Source organism: Pseudophryne corroboree, chromosome 9 (genome assembly GCF_028390025.1).
Source record: "Pseudophryne corroboree isolate aPseCor3 chromosome 9, aPseCor3.hap2, whole genome shotgun sequence".
Lineage (NCBI taxonomy): Eukaryota > Metazoa > Chordata > Amphibia > Anura > Myobatrachidae > Pseudophryne > Pseudophryne corroboree.
In genome coordinates this window covers 264,565,099-264,577,512 of record NC_086452.1, presented here as the reverse complement: position 1 = coordinate 264,577,512, position 12,414 = coordinate 264,565,099, and the positions used below count along the sequence as shown (strand labels likewise).

At 44.6% G+C, this 12,414-nt stretch overlaps 1 protein-coding gene and 1 long non-coding RNA gene across 6 annotated transcripts in view; one reads left to right on the top strand and one right to left on the bottom strand.

The window, feature by feature from the left end:
• The window catches only part of ATF6 (activating transcription factor 6), a 568,366-nt gene that overhangs the window by 304,468 nt on the left and 251,484 nt on the right, over positions 1–12,414 (top strand). For all 5 annotated transcript variants that reach the window (XM_063940277.1, XM_063940274.1, XM_063940273.1 and 2 more), the window contains exons 8-10: positions 1,280–1,465; positions 1,613–1,704; positions 2,925–3,053. In XM_063940277.1, the coding sequence (XP_063796347.1) occupies positions 1,280–1,465; positions 1,613–1,704; positions 2,925–3,053 (407 nt within the window). The remainder of the gene's footprint in view (positions 1–1,279; positions 1,466–1,612; positions 1,705–2,924; positions 3,054–12,414) is intronic.
• LOC134957987 (uncharacterized) overlaps positions 1–12,414 on the bottom strand; it is a 197,425-nt gene that overhangs the window by 3,687 nt on the left and 181,324 nt on the right. The window contains exon 2 of the long non-coding RNA XR_010186825.1: positions 1,843–1,916. This is a non-coding gene — a long non-coding RNA (uncharacterized LOC134957987). The remainder of the gene's footprint in view (positions 1–1,842; positions 1,917–12,414) is intronic.

The window sequence follows — 12,414 nt, the reverse complement described above, 5'->3', positions numbered from 1 at the left end:
TAGGCTTACTATCCAACAGGCCTATGTGTTGGCAGCCTTACCTTTTCCGAAGTCTCTGAAGGCCCACTCTACAAGATCAGTGGGCTCTTCCTGGGCGGCTGCCCATGGAGACTCGGCCTTGCAACTGTGCCGAGCTGCTACCTGGTCGGGGAAGAACAACTTTGTGAAGTTCTACAAATTTGATTCTCTCGCCAAAGAGGATACCCAGTTTGGGCAGGTGGTGCTGCAGCAGTCTCCGCACGTTCCCGCCCGTTCTGGATGCGTTGGGACGCCCCCATCGTACTAGATTCTCCAATATCCCTTATGGATGCTACAGAAATTAGGATTTTAATTACCTACCGGTAAATCCTTTTCTCGTAGTCCATAAGGGATATTGGGCGCCCTCCTCAGTGCGTGGACTTTTCTGCAGGGTCTCTTTTATGTGGTTCCTGTTCAGCTGTTGTTTCCAGCCGTTGCTGGTCGTTGTATGTTAGTGGTGTGCTGGTTTATAAATCTCACCACTCTTTGTTGTCATGTTTCCTTCTCTCATGTACTGTATGTTCTTTCTCCTGCGGGCATGTTTTTACCTATAACTGCCTGTGGGAGGGGCATAGAGGGGAGGAGCCAGCACTCCCAGTGAAGAAATTTAAAGTGCACCAGCTCCTTTGGACCTCGTCTATATCCCCCCATCGTACTAGATTACCCAATATCCCTTATGGACTACGAGAAAATTAAAATCCTTTTTTTTCCATCCATTTCCGATATATCATTATTGCAGCACCAACGACCTAAGGGCTCCGACTTACACTATAAGGGATATTGCAAAACGCATACAATTTGACACTTTTCATCAGATTTATTGGCCCGAAAGGTCGAAATCGTCTGAAATCGTGCAAAATCGTTGTAGTGTATGGGGCCCTTGACAAGTATGCACAATTTACTTACTTTATTTTATTTATTTATGTTTTTATTTAGCTTTTAATTTATTTTTTTCATTTATTAATAAGAAACTTTTGGACTATAGGTGTCTTGAAAACAATGCTGTTACTCTAGGGTGCCATATTTCAAGAATGTTTCGGAATCACTGGTGTGGTCTATCAGTTGTTCATATGTTATCTGGAAGACTTGGCATTTACATATACATGGATTGAACTGTGGACTTTTTATGGTCTTTATATTTTTTACGTATATCATTATGCCTAATTGTATACACTGATGTTACACTAATATTCTGTAGTTGTGTTGTACTGTAAAATATAACGCAAGTAATAATTATGTTTCAAACTTGTTGTTCAAATAGATAAATTTGATGCGGAGACAGCAAAGGATGATTAAAAACCGCGAGTCAGCGTTTCAGTCTAGAAGGAAGAAAAAGGAGTATATGCAGGGCTTAGAAGTGCGTCTGCGAGCAGCTTTGTCCGAGAACGAGATGCTTAAGAAAGAAAATGGGTCCTTGCAGAAATTGCTGGAAGAAGTTGTATCTGAGGTGATTAAAAATGGGTTTCAGCTAATCTTCATAATTTTCATCATATATTATACCTATTTATGTCACCTATATCATATAACAAAGCTGATGACAGAATTGAGACATGTACAGTATTGTTAATTCATTTTATCTGTTTTTTTCCTGCAGAATCAGAAACTTAAAGTGACTGCTCCAAAAAGGAGAGCTGTCTGCCTGCTGATGGTGGCTTTATTTTTAGTGATTAATTTCAATCCCATTAGGTAATTTACTGTTTGTGTGTACAATATCAATTTAAAATGTGAGAACCCCATTGTGCAAGTTGGGATCAAAAAATAAATAAACTAGTTTGTGCAGTCTTTTCAGAATTTAGGATTACATAAAATTACAATAATGCTTACCTTGTAATAAACATTGTATGCATTCATCACAAGGATAATTCATCGGTCTTAACCTCTATTTCACTTCAGTAGATCTGTATAACATCAACAAAGTGTCATGTTACATACTCTCATGTCATGTTAATCAATTATGTAATGGAAAATAGAAAAAAAAAACATTGGGGGGAATTCAATTTCGTGCGAGTTGCCGTGGCGTTTAAACGCCGGCAATGGAACCCCATCTCACACTCTTCGTCTGCCCAGCCGAATCCAGAATTTGCACAGAAGTGTTCACCTCCCTGTGGGGCTGCGGACACTTTTGTGCAAGATCAGGCTGCCGTAAAGCGTGGCTATACAAGACTGCACAAGTTAGAGTACTTGAGACAGGAAACCTGTGACAAGACCTTAGGCTTGGAAAAGGAACTCCCAAGTTACTATGGAGATTTTCTTTTGTGAGTGCAATTTGTCAATTCTAACAAGGGGTGGTATCACTATTTTATTTTTTTGATTGGTAACATCAATATAGTTTAATGCTAGGTCCACATCTCAAATGATCACATTTTTTTTACTGTTGTTTAAATGAATTACAGATGCAGTACAATATGTAGTTGCTGACCTGTTTTTCATTATAAAATTGCTCACATCCCTGGAAGAAGAAAAAACTTAACTGATGATGATGATGATCATATCCACTGAAGAGTAGTATTCAATTGTGGGCAAAGGGTGCCAATTGCTGTTGCCACAGGGTGCAAACGCTGGCAATGGAAGCCGTTCTCGCACCCTTGCCTGGCCAATTCCCCCAAAAGTACTCTCTATCCTATGGGGTTGTAAACATTTTTGTGTGAGATCCCGTTGCCATAAAGCACGGCAGCTGTCGCGCTGATTTAGCAGTCAAATACATTTGCCCACAATTGAATTCCCCTCTGAGTGCTTTAACTTGTTTAAGCAAAAAGAATGAGAGCTCTTTAGTAAACCATAAATCTAACTTTGTTGTAGTTTAGTATTGGTATCTTGTTTGATATGATATTATGACTTAAATGTGAGCTAACTAATATTATTTTAGCTTAAAAAAATTGATTTTAATATTATGTACTTTTTTTTAGTATACTTCAGTCTAGCCCTGGTCCCTTTGATGTAGAAGTCAGTACTGTTCGCCACAATAGGCACTTGCTTGAGTTCTCATCTGGTGAAATTAATATCAAAGACCAGGAAACACCACACAAGGATATGGGGTAATTAAACACTTATGTATGGATCTATTTTATCATTTGAATTTGTTTTGTATACATAATATTTATGGATAAAAGGATTGCATTTATCTATCTGAAAGTGTGTAGCGTGTGTGTTAGGAGTCCTCACACCACTCCTCTGGTTGTCTCTGCCGTCACTGGAGAGACAGAGATCAGCCCACTTTTACCATTCACATGTTGGGCTAATTCCATGCCTCTCTGTAGTTGAGAAATTGTGAATAAAGGAATAATATTTTACGTACTGTTTTTTATTCAAACGCCACATACTTTAGAAAACCTATTACTGGCTCCTATTTGTATGTAGGTAATTATGTTGTGTGATAATTTAAACACAAATTGATGACCTGTATTTGTTTTTAAATTCTAAAAGTACAGAAACTAAATTAATATTTTATTGTCCCATTCAACACATTTTCTTATCAAATTTAGTTTTGCAAAATCTTGAAACTTAGATTTCAGGAACTTAGAGAGAAAATAATTGTGAGAAACCCAAAAGATGGGAACTGAATGACTTCAGATCATGTTTCAGACCATTTTACAACTGGTATATGCATTAAGAAACTTTGCACAGTCACAAACTGCTTTGATTCCTTATCACCACTAGGTTTAACGATCATTTACTTATTTTGTTCTCTTTTATAAAATAATGAATATAAAATGTTGGTTAGATTTCCATTTCTGTGTTATGGGACTTTTTCTATCAACAAGAGAATCATCACTAAAACTTGGTTCAAATACATTAGCATAAGAATAGGAGAAGCAATTTACTTATTGTATTAAGTTTATTTTACAAACTGTAACAAAATTATTTTGTGATATTTTTATACTGGCATAACAGACCCAGTATTTGCTGAGGTCACCTCGGTCCTACTTATCCTGCCCCCCACTCGGATCTATCTCCCGATGCAGAGTAGTTGTCTCTCCAGGCTTGTCCCGCTGCTGACTGTTATGGGAGCTGTTGGAGAGGTGGCTTGCACCACGATTCCCTATCTCTACTAGCAGATTATTATATAGATGCAGAGCTGAGTAACTAAAAAAAATAAAAATAATAAACATTTTTAATGAAGCTTTTGCATCAAGACAAAACGTACAGTCAGTAGGTAAATCGCATGTACATTAGAAAAAAAGATTACCGTGATCTTAACAATACAGCAGCAATTCCAGAAATATAACAAATTGCAGGAGTCATATGGAATATAATAAAGGTTTATAGATACACTCCAAAAAAAAAACCCACAAAAGAACCCAACAAGTGATTTTCAGTATAGATCGGTAAAAAGATGCAGAGCTTCTAACACCTTTTCTAATTTGTCTGAAACAAAATGAACAGGTGCCACCTCTTTCCATGGCCAGTGTTCCAAAAAGAAACTAAATATTGCTACCTTATAACAAAATGTGCAATCTAACTCTATATCGCCCTCAAAATAGAACTCCTTTATATTCTATCAAAACTAAATGTAAATAGTTTTTCTATTTTAACAAAATAAAACTATCTGCTGGAGAGATTCCGTCTTGGGGTTTTTTTTTCCTCCCTTATTTGTTCTCTTTATTGCCTCCTCTTTATCTGTGTATAGGAGCAAACCATATTATTGCAATGTGTTGGTTTCATTGCTGGTTGTAAAATTTGTAATTACATAATCATGATGAATTAAAAAACTAAAAAGTGAGCAGTTTCAATTAGGGAGTTAAAATGTGGACATATTCAGACAAAACCTTAGTTAATTATAGAGCTGTGCTAGGTTTAAACTTATTGAATCAATACACTGCTTGCCAGATCTTTCTTGTAAAAACAGGCCACCAGTTGATTTGCCAGTAGATGGTCTTTCATCCTTAGATTTGCAAAGTGCTTTCCTGACTATACCAATCAAACCTTTGCATTACAAATTTCACATACTGATTCCCTCAGAAGGTTATGGCCCTTCTCTTCAGTATCTTCACAGCACATACCGCTCGTCGGGATCCCGGCTGTCTTAATACTGGCGCCAGGATTCCGACAGGGTCACCATACTGCCTTCGGAATACTGCCGAGGTAGGTGATTCCCCCTCTATAGGTGTCCACGACTCCCATAGAGGGATATAGAACCAGGCCTGCAGCGAGCACACAATGGGCTTCAATGTTGTGATCCCTTCACAGCTTCCAGTCTTCACCAAAGTAATGGTAGTCATAGCTCATTTAGAGTAATAGCTACAGTAGTTTATATCTGCAACACTCCAAATGCATTGGTTAGTAAAGACGATCTTAAAAATATAACATTAAAATTTGGTTATTCTAGACTCAGACTCGTTATACTGTTACAGGTTTCGAAGATCAGATTAACAAATTCATAATTTAAACAGTAACAGAAAATTTGACGTTTTGACTTCTTTCCCTATGACAATAGTAACCATTTTCCACCCACAAAACAAGATACAGCAAATAGATCAGAAAGTTGTAACAGTAATACACAATGCTTCTCAAAAATTAAACCAAGCACCTTTCCAATAAATTGATTGATTTAAAAGATCCATACTTCACGCAATCTCATATCTCTGAAACGAGAATGACAAATAATAATAATAAGAATTGACTTACCGATAATTCTATTTCTCATAGTCCGTAGTGGATGCTGGGGACTCCGAAAGGACCATGGGGAATAGCGGCTCCGCAGGAGACTGGGCACAAAGTAAAAGCTTTAGGACTAGCTGGTGTGCACTGGCTCCTCCCCCTATGACCCTCCTCCAAGCCTCAGGATACTGTGCCCGGACGAGCGTACACAATAAGGAAGGATTTTGAATCCCGGGTAAGACTCATACCAGCCACACCAATCACACCGTACAACTTGTGATCTGAACCCAGTTAACAGCATGATAACAGAAGGAGCCTCTGAAAAGATGGCTCACAACAACAATAACCCGATTTTGGTAACAATAACTATGTACAAGTAATGCAGACAATCCGCACTTGGGATGGGCGCCCAGCATCCACTACGGACTATGAGAAATAGAATTATCGGTAAGTAAATTCTTATTTTCTCTAACGTCCTAGTGGATGCTGGGGACTCCGAAAGGACCATGGGGATTATACCAAAGCTCCCAAACGGGCGGGAGAGTGCGGATGACTCTGCAGCACCGAATGAGAGAACTCCAGGTCCTCCTCAGCCAGGGTATCAAATTTGTAGAATTTAGCAAACGTGTTTGCCCCTGACCAAGTAGCTGCTCGGCAAAGTTGTAAAGCCGAGACCCCTCGGGCAGCCGCCCAAGATGAGCCCACTTTCCGTGTGGAATGGGCTTTTACAGATTTTGGCTGTGGCAGGCCTGCCACAGAATGTGCAAGCTGAATTGTACTACAAATCCAACGAGCAATCGTCTGCTTAGAAGCAGGAGCACCCAGCTTGTTGGGTGCATACAGGATAAACAGCGAGTCAGATTTTCTGACTCCAGCCGTCCTGGAAACATATATTTTCAGGGCCCTGACTACGTCCAGCAACTTGGAATCCTCCAAGTCCCTAGTAGCCGCAGGCACCACAATAGGTTGGTTTAAGTGAAATGCTGAAACCACCTTAGGGAGAAATTGAGGACGAGTCCTCAATTCTGCCCTGTCCGTATGAAAAATTAGGTAAGGGCTTTTATAGGATAAAGCCGCCAATTCTGGCTGAAGCCAGGGCTAACAGCATTACCACTTTCCATGTGAGATATTTCAAGTCCACAGTGGTGAGTGGTTCAAACCAATGTGATTTTAGGAATCCCAACACTACATTGAGATCCCAAGGTGCCACTGGAGGCACAAAAGGAGGCTGTATATGCAGTACTCCCTTGACAAACGTCTGAACTTCAGGAACAGAAGCTAGTTCTTTTTGGAAGAATATCGACAGGGCCGAAATTTGAACCTTAATGGACCCTAATTTGAGGCCCATAGACAGTCCTGTTTGCAGGAAATGCAGGAATCGACCCAGTTGAAATTCCTCCGTAGGGGCCTTCCTGGCCTCGCACCACGCAACATATTTACGCCAAATACGGTGATAATGTTGTACGGTTACATCCTTCCTGGCTTTGATCAGGGTAGGGATGACTTCATCCGGAATGCCTTTTTCCTTCAGGATCCGGCGTTCAACCGACATGCCGTCAAACGCAGCCGCGGTAAGTCTTGGAACAGACATGGTCCCTGCTGGAGCAGGTCCTGTCTTAGAGGTAGAGGCCACGGGTCTTCCGTGAGCATCTCTTGAATTTCCGGGTACCAAGTCCTTCTTGGCCAATCCGGAGCCACGAGTATAGTCTTTACTCCTCTCCTTCTTATGATTCTCAGTACTTTTGGTATGAGAGGAAGAGGAGGGAACACATACACTGACCGGTACACCCACGGTGTTACCAGAGCGTCCACAGCTATTGCCTGAGGGTCCCTTGACCTGGAGCAATATCTGTCCAGTTTTTTGTTGAGGCGAGACGCCATCATGTCCACCTTTGGTTTTTCCCAACGGTTTACAATCATGTGGAAGACTTCTGGGTGAAGTCCCCACTCCCCCGGGTGAAGATCGTGTCTGCTGAGGAAGTCTGCTTCCCAGTTGTCCACTCCCGGAATGAACACTGCTGACAGTGCTATCACATGATTTTCCGCCCAGCGAAGAATCCTTGCCACTTCCGTCATTGCCCTCCTGCTTCTTGTGCCGCCCTGTCTGTTTACGTGGGCGACTGCCGTGATGTTGTCCGACTGGATCAATACTGGCTGACCCTGAAGCAGAGGCCTTGCCTGACTTAGGGCATTGTAAATGGCCCTTAGTTCCAGGATATTTATGTGAAGTGACGTTTCCATGCTTGACCACAAGCCCTGGAAATTTTTTCCCTGTGTGACTGCTCCCCAGCCTCTCAGGCTGGCATCCGTGGTCACCAGGACCCAATCCTGAATGCCGAATCTGCGGCCCTCTAGGAGATGAGCACTCTGTAACCACCACAGGAGAGACACCCTTGTCCTTGGAGACAGGGTTATCCGCTGATGCATTTGAAGATGCGATCCGGACCATTTGTCTAGCAGATCCAACTGAAAAGTTCTTGCGTGGAATCTGCCGAATGGAATCGCTTCGTAAGAAGCCACCATCTTTCCCAGGACCCTTGTGCACTGATGCACTGACACCTGGCCTGGTCTTAGGAGTTTCCTGACTAGGTCGGATAACTCCCTGGCTTTCTCTTCCGGGAGAAACACCTTTTTCTGTACTTTGTCCAGAATCATCCCTAGGAACAGCAGACGTGTCGTCGGAATCAGCTGCGATTTTGGAATATTTAGAATCCATCCGTGCTGTCGTAGTACTATTTGAGATAGTGCTACTCCGACCTCTAACTGTTCTCTGGACCGTGCCCTTATCAGGAGATCGTCCAAGTAGGGATTAAGACGCCTTTTCTTCGAAGAAGAATCATCATTTCGGCCATTACCTTGGTAAAGACCTGGGGTGCCGTGGACAATCCAAACGGCAGCGTCTGAAACTGATAGTGACAGTTCTGTACCACAAACCTGAGGTACCCTTGGTGAGAAGGGCAAATTGGGACATGGAGGTAAGCATCCTTGATGTCCAGAGACACCATGTAGTCCCCTTCTTCCAGGTTCACTATCACTGCTCTGAGTGACTCCATCTTGAACTTGAACCTTTTTATGTAAGTGTACAAGGCTTTCAGATTTAAAATGGGTCTCACCGAGCCGTCCGGCTTCGGTACCACAAACAGCGTGGAGTAATACCCCTTTCCCTGTTGTAGGAGGGGTACCTTGATTATCACTTGCTGGGAATACAGCTTGTGAATGGCTTCCAATACCGCCTCCCTGTCGGGGGTAGACGTTGGTAAAGCAGACTTCAGGAACCGGCGAGGGGGAGACGTCTCGAATTCCAATTTGTACCCCTGAGATACTACCTGCAGGATCCAGGGGTCCACTTGCGAGTGAGCCCACTGCGCGCTGAAATTCTTGAGACGGGCCCCCACCGTGCCTGAGTCCGCTTGTAAGGCCCCAGCGTCATGCTGAGGACTTGGCAGAAGCGGGGGAGGGCTTCTGTTCGTGGGAAGAAGCTGTCTGTTGCAGTCTTTTTCCCCTTCCTCTGCCCCGGGGCAGATATGAGTGGCCTTTTGCCCGCTTGCCCTTATGGGGACGAAAGGACTGAGCCTGAAAAGACGGTATCTTTTTCTGCTGCGAGGTGACTTGGGGTAAAAAGGTGGATTTCCCAGCCGTTGCCGTGGCCACCAGGTCCGATAGACCGCCCCCAAATAACTCCTCCCCTTTATACGGCAATACTTCCATATGCCGTTTGGAATCCGCATCCCCTGACCACTGTCGCGTCCATAATCCTCTTCTGGCAGAAATGGACATCGCACTTACTCTTGATGCCAGAGTGCAAATGTCTTTCTGTGCATCTCGCATATATAGGAATGCATCCTTTAAATGCTCTATAGTCAATAATATATTGTCCCTGTCCAGGGTATCAATATTTTCAGTCAGGGAATCCGACCAAGCCACCCCAGCACTGCACATCCAGGCTGAGGCGATTGCTGGTCGCAGTATAACACCAGTATGAGTGTATATACTTTTAAGGATATTTTCCAGCCTCCTATCTGCTGGCTCCTTAAGGGCGGCCGTTTCTGGAGACGGTAACGCCACTTGTTTTGATAAGCGTGTGAGCGCCTTATCCACCCTAGGGGGTGTTTCCCAACGAGCCCTAACCTCTGGTGGGAAGGGATATAGTGCCAATAATTTTTTAGAAATTAGCAGTTTTTTGTCGGGGGTAACCCACGCTTCATCACACACTTCATTCAATTCATCTGATTCAGGAAAAACTACGGGTAGTTTTTTCACACCCCACATAATACCCCTTTTTGTGGTACTTGCAGTATCAGAGATGTGCAAAACCTCCTTCATTGCCGTGATCATGTAACGTGTGGCCCTACTGGAAAATACGTTTGTTTCTTCACCGTCGACACTGGAGTCAGTGTCTGTGTCTGGGTCCGTGTCGACCCACTGAGGTAACGGGCGTTTAATAGCCCCTGACGGTGTTTGAGACGCCTGGACAGGCACTAACTGAGCTGCCGGCTGTCTCATGTCGTCAACAGTTTTCTGTAACTTGCCGACACTGTCACGTAATTCCTTAATTACGGCCATCCATTCAGGTGTCGACTCCCTAGGGGGTGACATCACCATTATAGGCAATTGCTCCGCCTCCACATCATTTTCCTCCTCATACATGTCGATACACACGTACCGACACCCAGCACACACACAGGGAATGCTCTGATAGAGGACAGGACCCACTTAGCCCCTTGGGGAGACAGAGGGAGAGTTTGCCAGCACACACCAGAGCGCTATATATGTATAGGGACAACCTTACAATAAGTGTCTATCCCTTATAGCTGCTTATATCTGTTATTTTGCCAAATAAGTGCCCCCCTCTCTTTTTTACCCTGTTTCTGTAGTTGCAGGATGCAGGGGAGATTCTGGGAGCCTTCCTACCAGCGGAGCTGTGTGGGAAAAATGGCGCTGTGTGCTGAGGAGATAGGCCCCGCCCCCTTCACGGCGGGCTCTTCTCCCGCTTTTTTCTGGAAAACTGGCAGGGGTTAAATACATCCATATAGCCCAGGAGCTATATGTGATGTATTTTTTGCCAAATAAGGTAAATTCATTGCTTCCCAGGGCGCCCCCCCCCCCAGCGCCCTGCACCCTCAGTGACCGAAGTGTGAAGTGTGCTGAGAGCAATGGCGCACAGCTGCAGTGCTGTGCGCTACCTTATGAAGACAGGAAAGTCTTCTGCCGCCGATTTATGGACCTCTTCTTTCTTCAGCATCTGTAAGGGGGCCGGCGGCGCGGCTCCGGGACCCATCCATGGCTGGGCCTGTGATCGTCCCTCTGGAGCTAATGTCCAGTAGCCTAAGAAGCCCAATCCACTCTGCACGCAGGTGAGTTCGCTTCTTCTCCCCTTAGTCCCTCGATGCAGTGAGCCTGTTGCCAGCAGGTCTCACTGAAAATAAAAAAACCTATTTAAACTTTTACTCTAAGCAGCTCAGGAGAGCCACCTAGATTGCACCCTTCTCGTTCGGGCACAAAATCTTAACTGAGGCTTGGAGGAGGGTCATAGGGGGAGGAGCCAGTGCACACCAGCTAGTCCTAAAGCTTTTACTTTGTGCCCAGTCTCCTGCGGAGCCGCTATTCCCCATGGTCCTTTCGGAGTCCCCAGCATCCACTAGGACGTTAGAGAAAATAATAAAAGAAGATGATTTGATAGTGTGGGCTGGCTCCTCCCTCTATGCCCCTCCTACCAGACTCAGTTTAGAAAATGTACCCGGAGGAGCCGGTCACGCTGAAGGAAGCTCCTGAAGAGTTTTCTGCATTTATTTTCTATGTTTGTTATTTTCAGGCAGTGCTGATTGGCACCAGCCTGCCTGCTTCATGGGAATTAGGGGAGGGAACGGCCCAACATCTTGAAGGATTAATGGTCCTGTTCCCCACTGACCGGACACTGAGCTCCTGAGGAAACTATTCGCAAGCCCCACCACAGCGAGCGTACATTCCCGCAGCATGACGCCACTCCCAACAGAGCCAGAAGAATGAAGAGTGGGGAGTACTGAGCTGGCGTCCCGGTTATCGGGCCGCCGGCCATTGTAGCGGCACAAGGGTACGGAGACGCACGGCTTCTAAACGGAGCGGAATGCGTCTCCAGACACAGTACACAACTGCGTCTCAGTACACTGTACACAGTACCCAAACTGTCAAACACAGCCTTAAAACGGTTCTGTTTCATTTTAAGCATAAAAATTACCTCAGGCAGTATAAAAAAAAGCAGGAAGACCGCGCGCCATTGAAGGGGCAGGGCTTTACTATGAGAGGATCCAGCAGCTCACCAGCGCCATTTTCTCTAACGTCCTAGTGGATGCTGGGGACTCCGTAAGGACCATGGGGAATAGACGAGCTCCGCAGGAGACAGGGCACTTTAAGAAAGAATTAGGATTCTGGTGTGCTCTGGCTCCTCCCTCTATGTCCCTCCTCCAGACCTCAGTTTGAATCTGTGCCCGGACGAGCTGGGTGCTGTTTAGTGAGCTCTCCTGAGCTTGCTATAAGAAAGTATTTTGTTAGGTTTTTTATTTTCAGGGAGATCTGCTGGCAACAGACTCCCTACATCGTGGGACTGAGGGGAGAGAAGCAGCCCTACTCTCTGAAGCTAGGTCCTGCTTCTTAGGCTACTGGACACCATTAGCTCCAGAGGGATTGTACACAGGATCTCACCCTTTGTCGTCCGATCCCGGAGCCGCGCCGCCGCCCCCCTCGCAGAGCCGAAAGACAGAAGCCGGGTGAAAGAAGCAAGAAGACTTCAAAATCGGCGGCAGAAGACTCCAGTCTTCAAAC